Source organism: Megalops cyprinoides, chromosome 15 (assembly GCF_013368585.1).
Source record: "Megalops cyprinoides isolate fMegCyp1 chromosome 15, fMegCyp1.pri, whole genome shotgun sequence".
In the NCBI taxonomy this organism is placed as follows: domain Eukaryota; kingdom Metazoa; phylum Chordata; class Actinopteri; order Elopiformes; family Megalopidae; genus Megalops; species Megalops cyprinoides.
The window spans coordinates 26,392,901-26,418,038 of record NC_050597.1 but is presented as its reverse complement, the minus strand read 5'-3'; the positions used below and the strand labels follow the sequence as shown (position 1 = coordinate 26,418,038).

General features: G+C 39.6%; 1 protein-coding gene across 1 annotated transcript; it reads left to right on the top strand.

The window, feature by feature from the left end:
- Nucleotides 1-205: 205 nt before the first annotated feature.
- On the top strand, nucleotides 206-23,948 carry slc18a2 (solute carrier family 18 member 2). Its single transcript, XM_036546819.1, has 16 exons — nucleotides 206-258; nucleotides 581-743; nucleotides 7,993-8,341; nucleotides 11,886-11,944; nucleotides 12,249-12,332; nucleotides 12,734-12,826; nucleotides 13,513-13,602; nucleotides 13,693-13,736; nucleotides 17,060-17,120; nucleotides 17,722-17,817; nucleotides 18,640-18,718; nucleotides 19,533-19,584; nucleotides 20,110-20,173; nucleotides 20,507-20,626; nucleotides 21,744-21,877; nucleotides 22,589-23,948. Exons 2-16 carry the CDS (start codon nucleotides 611-613, stop codon nucleotides 22,694-22,696), a joined length of 1,566 nt encoding a protein of 521 aa, XP_036402712.1. The 5' UTR covers nucleotides 206-258; nucleotides 581-610; the 3' UTR covers nucleotides 22,697-23,948.
- Nucleotides 23,949-25,138: the final 1,190 nt, after the last annotated feature.

Here is a 25,138-nt window from a genome sequence, read left to right as displayed (position 1 = left end):
TCATGAAATACTAGGCTACTTTACGCATATTATGATGTCAAACGTCAGAATGAAGGCTTTCGGATGGTCATCTGTAGGAAGTAACTTGTCTCCGTTAACACTCACTGTAGCTGAGTTCCGCTGGCGATGCTGGTGATGCTCGTGACTGATAAGGGTTCCGTGACGTCAGGGACAAGTCAAGTAACCAAACCTCCCCACGTTCAACGTTCCTTTTTCACGGTTGCAATTGCATAGGGATTTTTCAAATGTGCATTTAAGGTAAGATTTCTGTCATTCTCTACATGCGTCCATCTTCCAACTTTGTCTTTGCTTTTTCTCAGATGTCCATGCGTAGGCTAATGATATCTCCGTGTTATGACAGAAATGTTTTAACTGGCCTCAGACCCTTTGGCAGGAAACAGATTTTTGCAAGAGGTTTCGTAAAATGTTTTTATTTTCGTCTTTTTTAACTTCTCTGTTAAACATATGTGTCGATGCTGCTTGAAGGTGAAAGTTATTTGGCTGTACCTGACTTGGTGCGTTCTTTTCTCCGTCGCCTTTCCCAAGAGAAAGGTCTTCAACGACTTGTCTTTCGTTACAGAGTGAGATCCTCTCCTTTTCGGATTGTAAAATGGGAGGATTAGACACACTACGAGAATTTAGTTTGCTGAGATGGCTCAGAGAGGGAAGGCAATCGAGGAGGCTGATTCTGTTGATCGTTTTCATCGCGTTGCTCCTGGATAACATGCTGCTCACCGTAGTCGGTAGGTATTCGGCAAACCTGGGAGCATGTCACCTGTTACATGTGCTGCTAATATTTTCCCTGCGTGCGCATACGCAGGGAAAATATTTTTGCTAAAAATGTACGAACACACCAGAATTTCTTATCGCACTGCATGTTGTAAAAGTTTATGTGTCGTTTCTCTAAGTATGCGAGGCGCATTTATAATTACGCATAACCCTTGGTACATACATAGAACCTGTGGATGGAACCAAACTTTTCGACGATGCATTTAGTTGTGTTTCAGCCTTTAGATGCCAAATGACTGGATGACTGGATTTGTGTGTGAGAATAATTTCACATCTCATAATTGTGAACAGTGTTGGTCTGGTGCATTGTGTGTGTACGTGTGTGTGTGAGAGAGGGAGGGAGATAGAATAAACATGCAAGTGACAGAGATATGCGTGTTATTTTCCATGCAGGAAAGTCAGTTTTGTCAGAAGGACAGAAACTTTACGCACAAAACCGAAAATAAACCGATCAGCAGTTATGCTACTACTTTAATGAATGTTCATATTCTGCAACTGACTATACGGCTGGAGAATCTGATCAAGCTGCCCTAAATCGAATTACAGTTTAAATGCAGTGTTCGTAATCGTAGGTTTACCACATCAGTAATGTCCTTCGTAACCTCAATCTTCGTTTTAAAGTCGTCGTTTGGGCAAAGGTTGTTCAAAATAACGCGGTAATTTCGAGGTTGTGTTTTAAAATAATAAGCAATTTAAGTGAAAGTAAGCGCCATCTCTGGATCTAACTTTACGATACATTTGTGCCCAGTTATGTAAATGAACTGGAATGAAAATACATCTGGAATTATATCGCTCTCCGGTAATAAACAAATGAATAATACCATTCCAAAACGTAGTTAACGTTAATAGCAGTGTTTACCAAGTTAAGAAGAGCGTTTTGTATTTTTTTTTTCCGAAATCTGCCTTTATGTCTCAAGGTTAAATTGTGTCGAATACATTTACCTTCAAAAAAGCTTCTGTCTTACATCGAGATGTCAAGATGAACCGTGTTTAAATATGATTATAAGCAATACCTATATTTGGCACTTTGTATATGCTTGGACAGCGCAATTGAAGATCTGCTTTGCTTTCCATAATGAATCAGATAATGGCATCAACCAATATTTAGAAATTAACACGTTTGTGTCCTGAGGGTTGGTTGGCAGAGAGATCGAATCGCCACAGGACTAAAAGGCAATAACAAAGGTTAGTTGAAAATCGTTAAAAAAATGGAGAAATAAAAACTGTGATATAAGTGACAGATTTAAGAAAGCTTTCTTTTATCTTTCTGAAGTGGTGTGTTTTTCCATCATACTGGATATTGGATTTCTGGCCAATATCCAATATATAGTGGATATTTTTGGTTTATTATATATATTGGATATTGGATTTCTCTCACTGTATCTCCGCCCAAAAACATCTATTAGGGGGTTTGTCCCACTTTTTTGTGTTTTGAATGAATCCCACCATGATTTCATTGAAAGCATCTATGCTGCCGACCTCAATAAATCTCACTCTGTATCAGATTGAATGTGACTCTGATTTGTGCCATGCTGCCAGCTTTTGAGCAGTGATGGGGCAATGATTGGGCCTTGAGCTTAAGCATAAAATGGAGGTGTTTTCCATAATGCACTGTATTAAAACCAAAGTCAGGCAGATGTTTAACAGTAAAATGGGCCTAGAGCCACCTATTTGCTTTGATGCTTTGAACATTAACATGGGTCATCTGAATGGAAAATTACAGTCCCAATACACACAAGGACAACAACTTGGAGCAGAGATTGTTCTTTGGCTTGCATCCAGTTGGTTCTAGGTCCAAATCTGGCCTAAATTTTTTTAGCACCAAAATGTTCTGTGTTGGTTGGAGTATGGGTAAGATGGACATACAGTATTTAACCTCTGCAGACAAGATGACCACCAGTAATACAGTTAAAACTTAAAACATTATCCTTAATAACTTGAAAACCTCTGTCAAAAATGTATACAGATGTACACTGTACACTGTATACAGATGCTAAATAAATAAATGTAAATGTAAATGTACACTGGATATTTTATGAATCTGCTGGAAAGGATGTCATTTATATGGCATTGGTTTCAAAGCTTCAGCCAAAAACTTCTACTTCCATCATTGGTGTGATCAGGAGAAAGGCACTCATATTAGGAAGAGGTGGCAGACTGAATGTGGAAGGAAGATTGCTCTAACAGGCATGATCATGTATGGTGTTGTACATGGCTTGTCCAACAGTGATTCCATAGCTGCCAATCATAGGGCCAAGTGATATCGATTTCATTATTTTCAATTCTCTGTTTTATATTTTTTTTATTTTCCCGGTTTTAAAAATCACATTTTCCATTTTTATTGTAAAAATTGAATTCAAAATTTCATTGTTTTGATAAATGACAGAAAGAACATTTGGCATTTTCACACTGTCTTTTGATAAAAGTGCTTAAATTGAAAAAATACCAATTGATATTATCAATGGAATGAAAATTTGAACAAAATTAAACCACCCTGCTTTTTAGTTCTTTCTGCCGTCTTAAAGACATAAATTTAAACGGCTTTATGCAAAATTTGCAGAACAGTATGGAGTACTGTACAAAAGTACATCTTTTTTTTTCACCCATCGATTTTTTTTTCCTCCATGTCCCTTCCAGGGCTCCGTAGAACAGTAAACCCCCCGATTCATAAAAATAATTGGGATACTCATGTACCCTGAACTGGTGACAGGGCCGTATTTATTTCTTTACAACTTTCTTTGGACATTCTTTTAGACATGATTAATTAGCTAGCTTGCTACATGCATACTAGCTGCGCACATCAAGTTAATGTCTTTGCATCATGACGTAATACAATGCTGTTGCCAAGTTGCTGAGTGCTTGCACGTGGACCCACGCTTCACTGTTTACCATTTGGGGGCAGAGATGGATTTGTTAGGGAATTTGGAAAATTTAACATTTGGAAACATTTGGAAAATTTTCCCTGATGGAATGTTGCAGTGATGCCTTGGTTTACCAAAGTTTTCGATAAACCCCAGATTCTGTTACATTCTCCATATTCTTTGCATCGTGAAATTCATTCAATCAAACACCCGGCCGGGCAAAACAGAAGTGTGCAGTATCACATGTACCCACTGCTTGGCGTCTTTGAAATATTACGAAAAGTATTCTGAGATAACTAATAGCATTCGCGGGCACACTTGGACCCATGGACGCATGTAGAATGGACAGTACTATCCCATTCAGCTGTCATTTTTTCATTTGCTCAGTCAACAACAATATGCAGGATGATAAATGAATAGTCTATTGTTCATATTACTCATACTGTGTCACATACAATCAGTGTTGTCTGATTCATGAGTGATTACACAGGAGAACGTTTTTTGGATGGGTGTTTATTGTGGTGTGAGTTTCAGCACAGAATTTACCAAAAGAAAATGCACATTTGACACAGCCTTGACAGAATCAATTACCCTCGTCCTGCCCAGGTGTGACGGCTTCTCCAGCATGCAAGGGGGAGGGGTCAAACTCTCCTTACCCTTACCACCAGAAACCAATGCATACTATAAAGCCATTTGCTCAAGGGTAGAACTGCAGAACCAGGTCTAGGATGGAAAGAAGCCTGAAAGAACCCATTACTCCTTACTCCAGTGCTAGCTGTGAAGCCACACTGAAACACGCATACAGTCTAGAGGAAAAACTCTACATCTTCTTTGCATTCTTCAATTACATTTATAAATCTAAAATCTCATGGCCTCCCTCACATTAACTGTATGTTATTTTCAACCAATAATGTTAAGTTGGTCATGTGTCCAACCTCAGACAAGGAGTACATCAGGGGAGACATTGTTTTTGCCTGGGTTGACAGTCTCAGTATTGTCTTCACTACATTGTGTCACTAATAATGTTTTCTTTGTTCCTGAGACAGTCTTGCTGAAAGGAGGTGAATAGAGGCTATTCTGAAAAGCTGATCTGAAAAAGACTCCCAGATTATCTTTTCCTTTACTGTGAAAAGTTTTCTTATTTTAGAATGTTATACCGTATTTCAAATCAAAACTATGATTGCGGTCAAAGTTAGGAGTTGGCAGAAGCTGAAACAGACAGGAAATTCACACTAGCACCTCAGCTCTTGACAAGCCTGTTTTGATAGCTGAACAGGTTGCTGAGTATTCAAATGTTCTCTCAAACAGCCATATAGATACTCCAAGAGAAGGTTTCCTTGCATCCCTATCGGCACCCGATAGTATTTTCATATATTTACATACCTCCTGTTTTAAAGTACACTTTAAGCCTTATACTTGAGTATTGTTTTAATTTTGACCACACACCACATAAAAGCCAGAAAAGAGCAGACAAAGGTGTGCTCAGATCCAGCACACGCTGCTAGGATACCTGCCTTGGTACTGTAGTGATGCTGGGTAGTTTACTGAGGATTCACTCTCTGCCACAGGGGTGACAGTGTGGTGGGGTGGTAAGGAGCAGGGCTTGTAACCAAAAGGCACCTTGTGCAGTTCCCCACTTGTGCTTTGCAGCTGTACTTGCAGGCAAGGTACCTACCTCACAGCTGCCTCAGTAAATATCCAGCTGTTGAAATGGATGTCATGTAAAAAAAATATAACCTAAGTAAGTCGTTCTGGATAAGAGCGTCTGTTAAATGGCAATAATGTAATGTTTCAAATATTCTCTCAATCAGCTGTACAGATACTCCAAGGAACTCCAAGGTTTCCTGGAATCCCTATCAGGCACCTGGTAATATTTTCATATATCTACATGCTGCCTGTAGACTCAGGTGGAAAGGTTTGGGTTATTCTCACCTGGGGTGCACACGACCAGATCACACAAATCAAATAAGCAACTTCACAAAGGAGAGTTGGTACACCTAATCATTTTCTGCATATCCCAAACCTAATAATAATTTAACTTTATAGTGGGAATGTTAACTCACTGTGGATATGGTCAGTTTTTGTTCTTTTTAGTAAACTGGAATTTTTCTTATGTGAAAAGGCAAGCTTCCTCAAAGTTGTGTTATTCTTGCACATATCACCATAACAACATTTATCTGCATACTATTTTCAGATTTTTGCATATTCACAATCTGTACAATGTTTACTTGCATAAAGCAAAAATGTACCAATTACAAGCCTTTTTGTACTACGTGTTAAAATAAGGTTCAGAGTATCCGAGTAAGGAATTGCCATCAGAATGCATCCTTGAAATTATCTTACAGCTCATGTGATGAGACACTGATGCTTTGCCAAGTCACGCAGTAAGCAGCATAGCACAATATCATTGCAATATTCTGCATGTGATATTTTCTTAGTGACTCTCTTTAATGTTAACCTCTACAAAATTCCTTCAATTGATCAGTTGAAGTTAGAGGATGACATTTGGCAAACTATACAAATATCAGGTGAAAACTGTATATGTCTCACCTTTGTAGGTGGTAACAATGGAGCATTTTTAGGCATCTGTTTGCAATGGAGACTGTTCCAGAACCTTTTTTACATATGACTGAAAATAAACCCTTAGGGCCTAAAGGCCTTGAATTTGAATTGCTGCCAAAAAATCCTTCCTTGTTTGTGATGGTCAACCAAAGTACAAATACATTTAACTTAAGGGCCATTCAATTCATTACACAAGGGAAGAAGTAGTTCCTGTCAATGACCCATGCACAGAAGATTTAGAAACAATTAACAAGAAAGAGGCTGTTTTAAATCACTTCCAATGGTGAAACCAAACAACTACAGAAATCCGCTACTGGTAACAGGTTTCTGACAGGAAATATTGCTAATATTCTTTTGTTTTTAAATACATTATAAAAGTCTTTTTTGGAAATACATTCTTCCTGTAGCTTTAATTGACCTAATGTTCTTTCAGTGTGTTTTTCCACTTACTGGAACACACTAAAGTTTCTGTTTACATGACTGGCTGATAGTCAAATTTCTTAATTATTTCAAAAGATAATTCAGAGTATGCATCCGCTGTGGTCACCATAACTAAGCATTTTATTTGTGCCGAATCTTAATAGCAAGAATTGGAAATAAAGGGGACCATGGATCTGTCTCCTGATGGTGTTACATTGTTCCTGTTTTGAAAGACACTTTTCCATAATTATGTTTCATTATTCAATGGTATGATTGTCAGGTGGACTGAGCTATGTGAAGGTGGAATGCTTATGGCTGAAAACTCTTGTTTTTACTGTTCTGGGGTTGGGTTCTTTAGATGATGTAGTTATGACATTTTGTTTCTCTTACGTGGCCCAAGCAGTACATGAAAATTGTATGAGAACTAGAACATTAGTTGTGGACCTACAATGAGCTGTCAATTATAAACTCATTTGAACCAATCAAAAGACTTTTCTCTCCATAACATTACAACCGGTTCAAATAATTGAATTGTTGCACATGATGGCTCCACCCACTTTTAGGTTAATGAGGCTTCTCTTTCCCATCACCACAGAAAACGGGTAGTGGTGTAATTCCTGACTCAGATGAGGGGTCGCAGTAATACCAGCTGGCATAAGCATATGTTGTATTGACTCGGAAGAGCATACATTATCAAGTTGGCAGCACTGTACACTGCAGCAGAGAAATCAATATCAATTTAATGAAGGATAAGGTAGTAATTATGACATACAAATGGGTGTCTTAATACATAAATAATTAACCTGAGACCATAAATGTTACTTGCCACTCATATTTAAAATAGTCTTTGATTAATTTATTGCTAATTTATTGTGAACCTACACATGTGTGATAATTTGTTAAATGAAATTATTTCTCAGTTAAGTTAAATGAAAAAGATCAGACAGGTCACATGTAGTAGGATTTTTATTTAAATTTATAGTAATAATAAAATCAAGGCAATTCTTTGGGTTTAAACTGTTTTACAGTTAGCTTGTGTTTGTTTTTTTTTCATAGATTTGTTCAGATTTACTGTGATGCTGACACTGAAGGTGTCTTAATTATTTACTTAGCATCTTTTTTCAAACAAAGAGTATCTGTGGTCTGAAACATGAAAATGACAATTGTATACCCACCATAGCATTGTGATTGAATTATTTAAATGAATAATATTTAATTTTTTAATCTTTAATTTTTAAATTAAAAAAACATTCAGTGTAATGATAATGTCAAAAGCACTGACCGCATGTTTTCTCTGGTCCCCATTTGCAGTGGTTGTATGATTTCTCCTCACATTCGTGTCTGACTCTTCCCTCTGTAGTTCCCATCATTCCCAGTTACCTTTACACGGTCGATGACCAGGCGATCACCACCCGGAACCACACACCCTCCCCGCACCCGCCTGTCGGTACTTTCCAAACCATCGTGTCCCTCTACGACAACTCCACCAGGGTGGTCAGCGGCGCCCCGGGGGTCACCACACCGAGGCCACTCGCTCAGACGATCCCGCCGTCCCCGCTGGCACCGGGGAACACCAGCAAAGTGGACACCGACTGCCCCAAGGGCAATCAGGAGCTGCTGAACGAAAATGTCAAGGTGGGGCTGCTCTTCGCCTCCAAGGCCACCGTGCAGCTGCTAACCAACCCTTTCATTGGACCCCTCACCAACAGGTGGGTGACTCAAGCTCAGGGTAGGGAACATGTCGCTATTCTCTGCTGTCTCTTCGGAGCGTGTCCTTGGCTGTTTTTTGAACGGGATTTGACCGTGCGAGGTTGAGCGTGGGGGCCACTTGCAAACCACTTTAGTGCTTCCTGCCAAACACAAAACAAAATGCTGTACAACTGTTATGGTGGTAAAACGGGGACATAGTGTGTACTTGAATACATAGTATTTATACTTGAATACGTTATTTATTGAGAAGGTTTTTGTAAACAGTCCCACCTGAGCTGCTTTGTGAAATAGAATATCATCTTATCCTGCATGTACTGTTGCCTGAAGTATTAACTGCTTCTTGTCAGACCACTTCTCCCCAAATAAGGTTCTTCTCTATAACATGAGTGCACCTTTCCAAATTCCAGGTGTCTCCCTGCAAGGCAAATGTTCCTCTGTAAATACAAGGTGTTTCTGTATTAGATGAATGAGCATTTCTAAAGACGAGATGTTTCTCATTTTCCTCTCCAAACAGGACATGTTGCACTGCTGAGAGTTCTAAAGATGCTTCTGTTTTCAGGGCAAACTGCACATGAACATATTATTGCATGATAAAAACAGTCTCATTAATTGTCCATTTGCGCTCTACCCATGCTCAGCTGGCGCACAGATCTACTTTTGTTAACACCCCTACCCCACTGATTCTCAGTCCTGCTCCTGGGGCCTCCGCATGTTTTCCATCTTTCCCTGCTCTACCTACCTGACTGAACTCATCAGTGGCACTTTTAGCTGAGCACACCTGATTTAATCAAGAGCATCACACTAATTTCAATCAGGTGTGTTTGGAGCAAGGATAGATAGAAGATATGCAGGACAGGGGGGCTCCAGGAGTAGGATTGAGAAATACTGCCCTACCCTAACCCAACTTTAACCTCACTAGTCACATTTTTCAAGTCCTGTTTTCAGTAAAAATGCTACGTTCGTGGGTCAGAGCAGCTACTAAGGTGGACTTAAATTAAGAAGAACTGTCTGGTGGCTGTATTTAAAAAGGTAGCTGAAACAAATGAATCTAGCAAACAATTGAATAACCAGACATTAGCAGGTTGTCAGGCAGGTAATGTCTTCTGACCTATTTTTGGTTCTTTTAGTGCACTGACCATTGTGGGCTGAAAATGCAACTACAGGCCCATTTAGACAAACGCACGGCAGTGTTAGAACAAAAGAACCCTCAGTTTTGAAATCCATGGGTCCAGCCCCCAGGTTCACCCTTCAGCCCACTTCTGGTCTCCATGGTGTATGTGGGGACTGCAACAGATGAATTCGTGAGACATGTTAGACAGACAAAGGCCTGGCATAGGGAGGTTATTAGGAGAACAAACATCTCCAAAAAGGAGGTTGTCCTTTATTAGATGAGCCCATTTCTCCAAATTTAAAGTGTTTCTCTGTAAGGCTAATGTGGTTCTGCAGATCCAAAGTTGTTTTCTAAAAATACATTTCTCCAGAAGGGCAACAGTGGGTGAATCAGCAATTGCCTGGCAATTGCACAGAGGAACATGTCAATTACTGTTTTGCTTGTGGCTGGCTGTATCTCAATGTTATTGTGCTTAACCAGCATGCTCTTCAGTAAAACCCCTAAAAATCTGGAACCCTGTCATATCAATAAACATTTTCATTTAGGTCCATCAATAACTAATGTTACATTTTTGCTAACTGCTACAGTATAAAACAGTACAAGTTGAATACATTCAGTTTGGACAGACAGATGACATAGATAGATGACATCACATTGGAAATTGGAACGTTGTTTTAGTAGTGGTTAATCTAAAATCTAGATTAAACAGTCATCTAAAATGCAGTGGTCAGTGAAGACTATCAGATGTAAGAGCGGATCGATATCAGAGGAATCCAGGCATTCTGAAGAGCTGAGTGTACTGGAGGTATTTGAAGGATCTACTGTAGTCTCTCTGACTAAGGCACCAGGTTGCACTGATAGAGGGGACTAAACTCTCTCCACAAACCCTTTTGTGATAGCCTGTGTCAGTGTGTACTAAAGAGATGTGTTCAAGTTGTTGGAGAAGCCATTCCTATGCATTGAGTTGAGCACAGAAATAATGTTCAGTTAGTAGAAATTTCTGGCCAATATGACTAATGTTTCTTTATTGCTTTTTTCCCCACAGTTCTCCAAATATTTACCTGTTTTGAATTTAGGATTTTGTTTTTTATCAATATTAAATTTAAATGTTCCTTGAATATTTGTGTTCATAACACATCACATAAGGTAACAGCATAAAACAAAGCATCTCTAAGTTCAAAAATCAATTACTTTAATGTAAAATGAACTCTTGAAATGTAAATGGAACATTCACCATTTGCTGTAGTTTTAGATAAGTATATATTGTATGTATGTATAAATATGTATTGATCTTTAGAACAATATCTGTAGCGTAATATCTGTTTTAGATTATAAATATCTTGTATGATAAAAGCCTGCGTGTCTGCCGTACAGAGTGAGAAATGAAGAATATAAACTCATTTGTACTAACTCAAAATGACAGAGCATGATGCAGGTCATGTTGTGGCTGGATGTGTGTTCATTGTCTCACCTTGCACATTCTCTGAGACCACTCATTATATTTCAAAGTGATTTATTTGTAAAAATATTTTTTGGATGAGACGTTCAAACTGAACTTAATTTGCCATCTGCACACAGTACACTGTCATGGATCACTGGAAAGCTAGAGGTGCTTAACACATCTCAGATGATAATTATAGTGTTTATTAATTCATAGCTACTTCAGTTTGCCTCTATTTTGCTGGGACTGGGAAACGTATTGCTGGCTTTAACAGAAGTAAACCATTTTATTTGTCACAGCAGTAAACAGCTTTGGTTTATAATGTATCAGTTTTTATCACTTTTCCACATTGTCTTTTACTTCATGAAGGGAACTCCCAAAAGAAGCGGCTACACACAGACTGACGAGGCAGCGCAGTTCAGATGTAATGTAATACGGCTTTTAAAGGGCTCCTGGGATGGGCATTTACTGCTATGACCCTGGCACCTCAACAGCCAGTAATTGAAGCAAATGTCGGAATCCCATTATTTTTGTGAGTCACCTTCCTCCTGAGAAAGGACAATGCAAGGCAATTCATGCATGTGGAGCATGTGGAAGAGACAGCCTTTTGTCTGAAGTAGTGCTTTGTCAGGGGGGCATTAGGGTACTTCGTTACATATTATCCTTTCATCTTTCCAGCGAGCATGAATATGCATTCTCATATGCTGCAATTTTCATACGTTAGATTTTGCAACATTTTGACTCTCCCTTTTGTTATCGTATATCTTGTGGTTCAAGATTGGCAGAAATGGCAGTGTAGGTCTAGGTCAGTGAATGCCACAATGGAGTAGATTCGGGATTCTAGTGTGTCGTCTCACACTTTTTTTGGATCAGTGGTTCACAAGGTCCCCTAGTACCCTGGTCTTCATTCCTTCTAGGGGCTTAACTGTTTAATTGAGGTTGCCATTTTAATGGGACATTTCTCACACTGTGTTTTTGTGTGTCTCTGCAGAATAGGATACCAGATTCCCATGTTCGCTGGGTTCTGCATTATGTTTGTCTCCACTATCAGTAAGTATAGGGGTTTTGCTCCTGTGCACCATTGAGCCAGGTACTTACCCTGAGCTGCGTCACTGAATATTCAGTTGCATTAGGTGGCAAAATGCAATTTGGAAGTTCCCCCAGAGAAGGCTTTCTGCTAAGGAAGTAAATAATATTAAATAATTAAATAATGTTAAAATAATGTTAAAAAATAAAAGTAAAATAAAGTAAAATTTCATTAAAGTCAATGTGCCAGTTCACAGTGTTCTGCCTGCTTGTTGGTGCGTTTGTGATTAAATAGTTCTCTTTGTCTTCCTCTCTTGTCACTATCAAGTGTTTGCTTTCTCAGAGAGCTACACCCTGCTGTTTCTGGCCCGATCTCTTCAAGGCGTCGGATCCTCCTGTTCTTCTGTTGCTGGTAATGACCTTGTCCATGTCTTTCAGTACAATTTCTTAAAGCACCTCTCAGCCTCCCATTTTTAAATCCACTTTCCTCTTCTGTAAAAGCCCTTTTGGAATTTGTTATTTTGGGGGATCAGTGCTTGAGGATAAGCACTGTTGTAGTCTCCCTTCGTTTTATTCCCTGTCTTGGAAATTATTTTGGAAGTAGACAACAAGTTGCTCCCTCATTGCCAATTTATTGTTATATTACAATGCTGATCAAAGGTTAATTTTGCATACAGTGTTCAAAAATCAAGTACTGGTCTTGTTCACAGCTGGTTTGAATGAACTGACAGACATTCCAACTTTCTAAAGACCAAAGGCTGTCCTTGTTAAAAATCCAGGTTGAAAGCACTTTTCTGTTCTTCTTTTCTGGAGGCATGGGGATGCTGGCTAGTGTCTACACGGATGATGAGGAACGAGGGAACGCCATCGGGATAGCGCTGGGTGGACTTGCCATGGGAGTGCTGGGTCTGTACATAGGACAGCAGAAACCTTGGAAAAACTACAGAAACTTCTTCTACTATACTTAAGTTCTACTGAACATAAGGCAGCTTAGCGGGGTAGTTGTTAGGGTCATAGGTCGATATGACTGTATTCCATTAACAGTAATGTACATACATTCTCCAGCACTGTGCTCACAAGTTGGTCCTTAAATGCAGTAGTAAAGTAGAGGTTATTTTTTAAATTACTCTGTTCTTCTGCAATTCACATGAACTGAATTCATAGACCCAGCCAACCATGTACATTCCTTATCAATGTAATCAAATATTTTATTGGTTTCATATGGTTTTGCCTATTATGATTTACTGTGTACTGTGGACATTTATGATATGTCAGATTAGACTAATTAATTGATCTTAATTGAGCCATAGGGAACAGATTCAATTTAGAGTAATGGACTATGATGGTTCCTACATCAGATATTCTACCCATACACATCTGATTGGTTTAGTTGTCCTGTGCTGAAGAATGATTGACCCCAGCAGTATTCTAAAGCTGACAGTGAGGGATATGTCACCTCCCAGAAAATCACCGTTAACCCCTAAACATTTAAGGCATAAGAGTGTAATAGAAAGTGAGGGACCCAGGCTTGCAACCTCAATGCCGTTGACCGTGTACAACTACTAAGCGGATTGTGTTTGTTTTTCCAACAGTTGGGCCGCCGTTTGGAAGCGTGATGTATGAGTTTGTGGGAAAGACAGCCCCTTTCCTCATACTGGCTGTACTTGCTGTACTAGATGGGGGTGAGCCAACACTGAGCGTTGAGCTATTTCTTGCAAGAGCCTTTAGTACTTTTCTCTATATTCATGATTTTATCACTTGTGTTCCCACAGCACTCCAACTCTTTGTTCTCCAGCCCTCAAAAGTGGAACCAGAGGTGGGTGACTGTCATCGAACGTAGTGGTGAAACACCATGGTGGGTCTGTCCTTAACTTAAATAGGACTGTACAGTAGAAGTCACAGTTCTTCTTTACTAACATCTGACTTTTTCAATATTAGAATTCATTAGATGGTGTATGCTTACATTTCCTGGGGTTTCAGTGTTCAGAGTTTAAATTAAGTGTTAAGGTCAGCATGATCTGTGTATGGATGCTTGGTGATCTCTTGTTGAGTCCTGCGGGTTGTACTTGTGTAGCACTTTATCAGGAATTGATTGATATTCAATTCCTCTAGCAACCTACAAAGACGCAACATTGTGTTATTTTTTATTGTAGTTAATGTTACAGAATTATAAAAATGAAACAAATGCTACGTAAGATAGCGTTGCGTGATATCTCACCAATTCCGGGTTTAGAATCGATTGTCCGTTATTATACAGTACATTCAACTGTGGTAACTTGGCTTTACGTATCCGGATGGTTTACTGTTCCGACAGCGTGGAAGACGGCAGTTAAGATTTAAATTCACGGGCATCCGCATTAATAAAGTTGAAGTGTGCGATTTCATGGTACGTAGTGGGAGTGGTGTTTCACGATGTTAAATGAAATCCTATGTAGAAACAGAAAAGTGAGGCTGCGATAAGGGCTCATGTTTGTGTGTCATCATAACTAACGTTGATTTTGTTTGCTTTTTATATGAATTATTCAGAGCTCCTGTTGTTTTTAAGAACTGTTTAATTTTTGTATGTTTGATGAACAAACGCAGTTTGGCTTTATGATGCAGCCGCGGTTCACCTAACCACTTACTTCTCGTTAGCACATAGCGTTAATATTGTCAACTGCATTTGCCAAAAGATTGCTGCGGTGTCGTTCATCTACATGAAAAATGGGTAATAAGGCAAACATCCGTTACACAGACTGTGTTTCGCAGGTACGAATGTCCTGGGCATGGGACTCTGGAGAGGGAGCTCAGTTGTGCTTGTGTGTCTGCTAGGGTGGATACATGATGTCTTTTCATGCATTATAAAATTGGCATAGCCATGTATGAGTGCTTAGAACATACTTAGTCAGCTAGCAAGTTTATTTTGGCCAAGGAGTGTCTCACACTGTAATTATTTTGTGCTGATGCCCTGGAAGATAATTTCTTTAGTTCCTGGTCTCCTCACTTATTTTCCATGGCCTTGTCCCTAACATACTTATTTTCTTAATTTTCCAGTGGATTTAAAATTCATTTTAATTTGTTTATTTATGAAACATGTTTTTATATGAACAGAATTAATTTAACATAAAAACAGAGACAAGTAGTTTTCAGGAAGTGAGTTCAGATGTTCAGGCTCATCTGTTATTCATTTTTGTTTTTTAATTACAAATTCACTGATGACACTGTCACACTCCAGGACTCCAGGTACAGGGAATCAATTTCAGTCTGGAAGAAAAAGATATGTTCCATCCATGGTGAAACTCGTGTTTGGTAATTGTAAAAAGATGGTTGTGTCTATTGCAGACCATGTTACTTGTGGCAGTGTCTATAAGAGATTACTTCTCTTTACATTGACACCTATGTGCTTTGAGTCAGTGGCAGTGACATCCTCTCAGTCTTCTCATAACAACAAACCTGAGCAAAGGAATGCTGGGAAGGAGCTTCTAATCTGCAGCCTTCTGACATTGAGCAATGGGGCTGATGCCTATCAATTGCCACAGACAGGGAGTGAGAGCAGCCAAGTGATGGTACAACTTGTTGCAGAGATTCAAAATCTTGTAGTTCCAAATGCATAGATGTAAGTGTCTGAAGTCACCAGTAGAAAGGTTTTCACAAAAGAGAACTGGGTTTTGTTGCCACGTAAGATTTATTATGCAAGCATCATCGAGGGCTGCTCTCTGAAAAATTGACAGTGGTTTGCCTTCAAATGGCCATTTGCTGTTTATATATGATATGAGGATAAATTTTAAAATATATTTCCAGGAAAAAAATCATTAAATGTTTTAAAAAGAGAATCCCTGAGAAAATTATCAGTTGTACATGATCACTGACGTGAAACACTTCCCCCCTATCTCCTACCAAACTAAACTAAAAAAATGTAATGGTTTGGTTGTAATGGGTTAACATAACGGTTATAATGGTTTAACGCACTTGTTAGCCTTACCTGCTAGTTTGTACCTTGCTTGGCCAACCTTTGGAACTTTGTTATGGAGTACTTCTAATATTGTTGATTCTGTATGTTTTTTTTTTTGCTTGTGTTGTATTGTACCTCACTTGTAAGTCGTTTTGGATAAAAGCGTCTGCCAAATGAATAAATGTAAATGTAAATGTACATATCAAGCATACATTAGGTCAACAGTCACAATAACACTGATTTACAAGTGCATGTAAGTGCATCTAACCATATACTCTCCCTAGGATTCCTTTTCTTACAGAGCCATGCTCGGTCCCTTTGGATAGGGGTAATACATTTGAAATAATAGCTGAGATTCCAGACTTCATGGCAGCTTGGGAAATGTATTGATTTTGAAGAGTGAATCGATCTTGAGCTGGAAAGACACATGTTTACACCGCTTGACAAAACCAGCTGTGGTTAGATTTACATAACCATTGCACTACTGATATGTTACGTTCATTAGCAGAAAAAAGCAATGTTGACACTCACCAGTAATTAGACGTGTGGTCCTATAGAATAGAGAGGTGTTGAAAGCAATTAGTTTCTTTTTTGATACAAGGTGTGTACACAAATAATAACAAAGTATATGTAGTCTGAAAGCACTGCAGCTGTAATTAGTAGGGTTGTGGCACACGTAATTGTCTCTTGTCGCTAGGTGACAGTTCACTGCGGGGTGAGAGTTTAAGGGCCTCTTTTTAAAGCTCATTTTATGCTGTAAGGCAAACAGAGTCCTAGAATATACTGTCATAAGCCCTGTCATCTCCCATTCATAAGCCATCATCCAATGGGCTATATCCTATGGCCTATTCACAGGGCAGAATTAGATAAGACAGGGACCATGCTGGCTAAAGCCTAAAGTAACAAACCCGTGATCTGAATATAGTAGTGCAGAGTGATCAAAAAGCACTGGACTGTCAGACAAAGCTAGGTTTGAATCCTGAATAGGGCATTGCAATGGCAACCTCGCCTTATGGAGAGGCAAAGGAGTTCAACGGTGCAAGCCGAAAGGAGCATGCTGAACTGCTCTTGGTCAGAAAGGCTGAGGATGCACAATACCTGCACCAAGAAGAGTCACATTCTGAAAAATCAAAAGGTCACCAGTTTTTTTTTTTGTGATAATCATAGCAGATGTATTCACAACCCTGTTTTCCATCTCTCTCTGACAGAGCCAAAAGGGGACTTCACTGCTGACACTCATGAGGGATCCATACATACTCATTGCTGCAGGTAAGATAATGGGCAAAATTAACTGGCCAAAAAAATTGCTGCAAAGGCTCAGTGCATCGTTAGGAGAATTTCCGATTATCATATTAAAAATACTGTTGAGGGTAACAGCATACATCAGTTTAGATACATAGAGTTGTTTGTTTCACACTCATTGTCAAGGCGATGTTTCAAAATCCTTTTTCTTAATTTTCTTCTACATGTTACATGTATTACATGTACATGACATATATAGTCTCAGGCCCTTACATAGTTGAATCCACCCCTCAGGTAAAGGACAAACAGATTGCATGTCCTTTGGCTTTACATGTGAAGTGCAATATTACAAGAGGGGGAGTGTGATTGAAAAGGCCACTGCATGTTAAAAGGAGCCCCCCCCTTTCCCATCAGGACACAGTGTGCGAGGAGACATTAAAGCGTTGAAACGCATCTGTGTGTCAATGGGCCTGCCCACCGCTTCAATTACCGGCCTCAGGCGAGGGGAGAGCTAATATGTGGTATTATCTGGGGAAAAAAAAGCCGGCGGTGACAAAAGTATGAATTCTCAAAAGAAGATGGCAATAATAGGCCTGGGCACTTATCCTCAATCACGTTCCTTTTCCAGGGTCCATTTGTTTTGCAAACATGGCGATCGCCATGCTGGAGCCAGCTTTGCCGATCTGGATGATGGAGACTATGTGCTCAAGAAAATGGCAGCTAGGTATTTAGCAATCTCTATTGTTGTGGTTGTTTCTCACCCCAGCTGGACTGGTAAACAGCACAGGAAAGCATGTCTTTGTCCTGATGTTGTTTCTGGAGTCATTTAGAAGGAAAAAGTGCTCCCTAACAGTAGTTATAGCCAATCACTGTTCAACTCATCCATCCAAATAAACATATTTATACCATTATGGAGTAACATCTCAGTAGCCCTGGATGCATGCTGTCCTGCTATATAAATGGACAACATGCTAAAATGTAGGCCCCGTAAAGCTCAAATTCAACTGAACAGCAATGAATTCTGTCTGTAATTTTGAGAAAGAAATTTAATCAAAGCATGATGAGTTTGACTGTCACTGTCTTGAAACATGAATAAGAAATGTTTGTCTGCTGAAGTTCATTACTCAAATTTAATGACAAAGTGCTGTGCTTATATCGAACCTGTGCCAAAGTGGCCCTGAGCAGATGTCTGCTAAGATAATAAGCAGTGCAATGTCACTTGTTTACAAATTACAGCCGTATGTTTATTTTGACAAAATGAAAAAAGTGCTCTGAGTGTCAGGAGCTCTGCTAGCGTTTTCCTGGACGCCCTGACAGATGATGAAGATGACGGTACAGAGCGAGGTGGATCATGGGAAGCTCATTAGGGGAGAGATGGGGAATCAGGAATAAGCAGGATATGAGAGTGTCACTTTCTGCCGAGTGGAAATCGCTTGTGTGCGAAACCTTCATTACTGCCTCTCGCAGGCCCATAGCAACCCTCCGATGGAGACCGATAGTACACGCCCTTATCTCTCCATTTCGCTCTCCTTTTCCCTCACATCAGGCGTCGCCTTTGTGCCAGCCAGCATCTCCTACCTTATTGGAACCAACATCTTCGGCGTTCTCGCACACAAAATGGGAAGGTAGGGGGGAAATTACACATTTTTTTAATCATCTCTTGCCTGCCCATTTCCGGTGCCATTGAGCCATATCAAATGAAATTTCATTGTGGCTTCTCTCCATGATATTCGCTCCTTATTTAGAACTCAAACCTGAAATGCAGCAGACAGACCCAGCCCCTGGAGATGTTTGTCTGCTGAACTCATGGGAGTGATGGCTCTGCTTTGTACAGAATGTCACAAATTAGAAGTAATTACTTTACTTTAGCCCTGTCATTCAGGCAGACCCTATGAAATTGGGGCCCCATTGCAAGCTCCCTGTAGACCTAATGAAAAAAGATCTGTCTGATCGTTCTGAGCTTTGTGCTTAAATGCCAGTAATTTGTTAGTTACTCTTTTCTGCTCTCTTACACAACATGACTTGGACCATGCATTAAAAAAGTGCATTACAGCTGGATTTAAGTCTAGCTTAAGGAAGAAGAGAAAGTGAAATTGGTTGCTGTATGTATTGTTCAGAGGTGGTTCACACTCTAAAGGCCTTGTATTTCTCAAAAGTGTACAACTCCTGTCTGCTGATTTTATTATTATTTTCTCATTTAATAAAATACTCTGCCACTCAGGACTCCAAGCTTGCCTCAAGACAAGACATTTTCGGCTTTAATCACATTTGGTCTGGCCATGTCTTCCTTTGTTTTTCCTTCCGAGTGATAAAGTATATTATTGTAATAAATCTGTGCTGTGACCCTGGTTTGTTTCAGCCCTCCATACAAACTAACAGCGAATGCTGTCTACTGTGTTATCTTTGGCAGTCCCTTACCCAATCTTTACTTCTTTCCAGATGGCTGTGTTCTTTAATCGGGATGCTTCTCGTGGGGATAAGCATTCTCTGTGTAAGCACTATAAATGTATACATGGACATAAACAGGCATTATACAATATGTTTACACAGATGAAGCCACAGGGCCCAAGGGTCTATTTTGTCAAATGCCTCTTATAGCTACTGAAAATATATGACCGATGTATGACCGTATATAGCAGAGGGTAACAAACATTCCAAGCGGGACACAGTCTCTTTTTAGTATCTCTACCTGTTGCAGCAGGGAACCAATGTTTTTACCTTTTGTCTTTTATGATGAGCACATGCATAGTCAATGAAAGTTCATATAAGAGACTACTGGCTGCTGCTTTTTCCTTTTCATGAAGAAAGCATTTTAAAATGGAAAACTGACTGTTTTTATGATTCCCAGTTTAGTTTTATGATGTATGATTGTTATTATTGTGATGATGACGCTGATGATTATTGCTACACTCCAAACCTTTATGAGGTTTGGAGAACAGAAATTAAGTATTTAGATGCATGATATTAATTGTGAAAGATGTGATCGTTGCTTACTCATTTTTTCAAATGTGAATAGGTTCCCTTTGCCAAAAGCATCTATGGACTGATTGCACCAAATTTCGGTGTTGGTTTTGCCATCGGTGAGTCAGTTTACCTTTAACTCCAGAAAGACACGTGGGCTTTGAATAGTATTTGCAAAAATTAAGCATGGTGCCCGTTGTCTTCTTTTCTTACTTTCTCAGAACCCTTAAGAAAAGGTTTTCTTTCTGTCAATTATGAAACAAAGCATCACATCATTATTTTACAGTTTAACAGTATTTAAGTATGGTGGTGTGGTGTCAGTTTTGATTGGCAGGATTTTCAGTAGCAATGGCCACAGAGAGAGGCGAACAGCTCTTCTGGTGTTGCATTGTTAACCTTTGACCTTTTTTGTGGCTGATAATTCTTTGATGATTGTCTGGTCTCTCAAACAGGCATGGTGGATTCTTCTATGATGCCAATAATGGGTTACCTGGTGGATCTGCGACATGTGTCTGTTTATGGAAGCGTGTATGCCATTGCAGACGTGGCTTTCTGCATGGGCTTCGCCTTAGGTGAGCAGCACATGGCAGCTGGCATCAGCCGTCCCTGAGTGATAACTGCCTGTCCCACAATAAACACCTCCTATGAATAGCTTTGTGCATTTGAGGGAATCAGACCATTTTCTTTGTTGCCCATAATAACCTGCACCATGTTAGCACATGAGAGGACTGCAGTTGTGTTAAAGGGATTGTAAACTTTTATGGTTGCTTATGTCCACCGTTGTTTTTGAATCATGATGCTTTATAATGATACACTGCAAGTAAAATATAAAAACGAATACATCTCATCTATAAAGTCTATGACTAACTCTCATGCATGGGGAGGTAATTGAATTACCACTTTAGCCCTAGATTTAAAATACTGTGCAAGTGCAGTAACCACCAATTTTGCTTGCTTGATTTCAAGCAAGAATAATGTTGGGTGGACATTCAGGAAGAGTTCTCAGTGATATCGACATGTTGGAAGGAAACCTGCATATCAAAGATAAGCTGTATAGGAGAGAAAAAATGTTTAAATGCTGGTATGTAGATTTGAGAGGATGTGAGGTGCCAAAGGGATATTCAGAGTTTATCTAATTGTGTCATGGGAAAGAAATGCTGGTGTTGATGGTGAAATGCTGAAGGAGACAGGATATGGTTGCCTTTCCTCATTGCGCCCCTATGCATTTTGTTAAGAGTTCGGCTTATGAATTATTTGTTCCCCATGATGCTTCTGTTTTTATACATACATACATATAGAATACATGCCATGTCTGTCATGTTTTTTTTACATTACAACAAAGAGAAAATGCAAAAAAGGGTATGCAAAGAAAAAAGGAAAGCCCTAATATTAATGATAGCAATGAAGAGATGAAAAATATGTATTTGAAAAGGATATGGATGCAATGACTAACCCATGGATTTGGTCAGTGTTTGTTCTGAGGTTTCATTGAGAATTAAAGAATAAACACTTGCTTATAATTGTGGGTCAAAGCTAAAGACAAATGTTGATTGAATCCAGGTGTAAGACTGGTCGCCAACCAATAAAAAGGTCTAGAAGTAGAGGTTGAGCAGAGGGTTAAGTAGGGCTGCAACTTCAAACTCCCTTTTTGCTGATGACAGTGATCTTTTCTATGGTCTCTGCTTGAAGGCCCATCGGCCGGGGGAGCCATTGCCAGGAGCATTGGATTTCCGTGGCTGATGACCATCATCGGCGTGGTGGACATCCTCTTCGCCCCTCTCTGTTTCTTCCTCAGGAGTCCACCTGGAAAGGAGGAGAAAATGGTGAGGAAGACAATGTTTTTTTTCAGATTTACTGTAGGAACTAATAGTAGTAGTCGGTTGTCATGTGGCTTTGGAGCCAGCTGAAAAAAGCTTAAAATGAGCCGAATTTTAATGTTTTCCCCTAAGCTCTGGAAACGACTTTTAAAATATTGCTTTAAAGGCAAGGATTTATATAGTAGGTCTGCTTGCTTGTAAGGGTCTTGTTTCTGTCAAGACATTTCACATGAAAACCGATGTCTGTCCTGCTTCAATGCCGATTCAAATTTTTTTCCTTTTTTGTGGGACTGGCCCCTGATTGTGGTGCCTGACCCAGCATGGGGTGTTTGTGTTTAGAGTTTGTTTGGGTCTGCTTTTGGTTGCTCCACCACATCACACAGGTCAGAAACATGTGTATTTGTTGGCCTGTAAAATGCCCATTGGGTTTTTTAACTGCATGGAGATTGATTATTGGTCTCTTCAAAATGGCCATTGGACTTATCTGTGAGAGACTCTTGTGTCTGGTACACCTTCTTGGCTGTACCAGAATGTCTTGTTAAGCAGAATGTCTTGATAAATTTTTCTTAAGTTTAAAACTTGATACAGAACCTTGCTTAACACCTGCCACTTTACTTCAGAACAGGTTTCAGAACAGTGACCTTTTGATAACTGACAGCCAGTTTGTGTTTTCTGAGATGTCCTGCTCTGGTCTATAACAGCGTCTCTCTTATCCAGGCTATTCTAATGGATCACAACTGTCCTGTGAAGACCCGAATGTACAACACTCAGGACAGCCAGCACTACCAGATGGGTGACGACATGGAGACGGAGAGCGACGAGTAGCCACAGGACATGTACGTGACCTTCCAGAGTATCTATTTTCTCGTACAAAAAAAAATCAAACAAACAAAAAAAGTAAAAAAAAAATGGAGCTGTTTTCCGTGTAAAGGTCCCACCGAGTCAGTTTCCCCTCTGTGTCGTGTCATGATGTCGTACTGCTGAAAGTGAACCAAAGTCATCCCTGTCGCCAGTCATCACAAGCCACCAGCCTTACCCCACTGGAGCGTGCAAGCTTGGGCCACCACAGCCGGTCGTACAGTAGGGGCCGGGTGGGGGGGAGGGGGCGTCGTGAGATGGCTGTGTTCGGAACGTTTGCGGATGAGTTCAGCTCACGGGGCTCCTTCTCCTGTTAAAGCCTCCCTGGGTCCCTTCAGGACCAGAGGCGTCTTAGTCAGAAGACGAAGCATAAAATAAAAAAACAAAATGGCCACGCTTTGGTTAATAGACGCATTGAAATTTGTGTAGTTTACAGCCACAGCCGTGTTTGGAAAAGAACAAACTGTAACCATCTGTTTGAGTCCCTTTGATGTTCCTTTTGAAAGGGCCACCCTTTTGATCAGGCACTTTAAACTCATTCAGTGAAGGCACTGCGCAGTTTCACGTCACACTACCGGCTGATTACCATTGGAGAGGTACTGTAATCTAAAGAGGTGATTATTTTTATGCTTTATTATGTGTACTGTAGAGCACTGTGGATTTTTACGTTGTATGGAAAAGGTTTTGTGTAAACGTGATATATCACATCATACAGTGCATTTAACAGTATGTGTGTGGGTAAGAAAACTGTTGATATACAGTATATATATATTTTTTTTATTTGATTGCGTCGTAAGTGGCAAAATCATACTGTCATATCTTACCGTGAAATAGGCCTTAAACATTCTCTATAATTTCCAGGATGAGGAGAGATTTTTTATGATGGATTTATGTTGGGTTTTGTAATGATTTAATAATTGTCAGGAAAAAAAGTTTTGTTTGAGTAAAGATGGCATTATAGACCATTTTTGCAAGGTCTGGCTTATCCATGATGATCACAGATATCACTGTTTGAATGTCGAATGGCATTGTTTGCAAACTTCTTTGGACTATTTGTGTGTATGGTATTTAGCCATATTTAATTTCCTTTGTACGGCTGTTGAGCTTGTAGACATCCTCTGTATTCCCATGTAAATATATTACCTCTGCAAAACTGTTTTCATTTTCTCTATTCATGACCATCAGAAAAACTATGGAATACCTTGAATCAGCTTTAACACTCCTGCTAGAATGTGTTTTCATTTTTTAAAAATAAATGTATTTATTTTAAAGCAAAGAAGCACATTAAATGGAGGAGGAAATTATTTCAATTACATCCTACAATCTGCATTTGATACGTTTCGGGATGCGCATCTGATATTTGCCACTTCTCGTTCCTTCTCATTCCTGTTTAGTCTTGTACCATCAGTGCAAACTCAGATGTCTTAGGAACAAGGTCAGCTAATCATTCTCAACCTGCAGGCAAATTAACATGTAGTGAATGTGTCCTATTTGACATTTTCCACAGAGACATGTCTGACAGGAGAAATAAGGTGGTTTTTTTTGCTATCAAGATCACTACTTCGATACATTGCGACATGTGTCGAAAAATGTTTTTCTGGCTCAGTAGCGAGAAGTGTACGTATAGGACAGAGTAAGAAAAAAAATTAGGCACACATCCATAAGTGATCCCCTTGTCAATAAAAAGTGATCTGTTATTATGAATTTACAATACTCATGTGAGTCCAACAGAGGTCTTTCCATGAAGTATCGTCTTTATTTTGACATGATCCTCTCATACCCATGAAAGTTAGTACAGTCTTTTTTTATGTTGACATTAGGTGCAGAGGTAAAAACATCTCATTTGTGTAATTTTTATATTTAATTGAAAACGTTTTCTTTAAACATATTTTGCTTGCCCCTGCAGGCTTGCTTTAAGCAAACATTTGGTAAAGCCACACATGATATAAACGCTGTGATCCCTGCAATGACAGTTCCCAGCAAATCTTATGGTCAGTTTTGTGCATGTGACTTCCTCTAAATCACCTCTAAAACCTGCCATATTGATTTATTGGCAAATATTGAGGTGGAAACAAGAAGCAATGAACCCCGAGCAAAATGTCAATACCTGCTTTCCTGGTATAGTCCAGGTGGTTAAAATGCATCTGACCCATTTAACCTCAGATTACATGCAATATAGAAAGCAGCAACAGGTGGTGAGAATCCCATCCATCGGAGGTGTTAAACTGATACTGATTCACCCGGCCAAATGTCAACGTCTCTCTTTGCCCCATTGATTGCCACGGCCATGGTAGTGCTTCATTCGGTTAAGCGCTTTTACATATGGTTAGGGCACAAGGAGCAGTTCGTTGGTCACTAATGGCTGTGGCCACGCGTATGTGGCCTCTGAGGCTCCGGTTCATTCTACTG

Excerpts from the sequence above, each read along its gene's own strand:
- slc18a2 (XM_036546819.1), top strand. The coding sequence starts at position 611 with ATGGGAGGATTAGACACACTACGAGAATTTAGTTTGCTGAGATGGCTC. Across the intron at positions 11,945-12,248 it reads TATGTTTGTCTCCACTATCA|TGTTTGCTTTCTCAGAGAGC; the intron begins GTAAGTATAGGG and ends GTCACTATCAAG. Across the intron at positions 13,737-17,059 it reads CCTCAAAAGTGGAACCAGAG|AGCCAAAAGGGGACTTCACT; the intron begins GTGGGTGACTGT and ends TCTCTCTGACAG.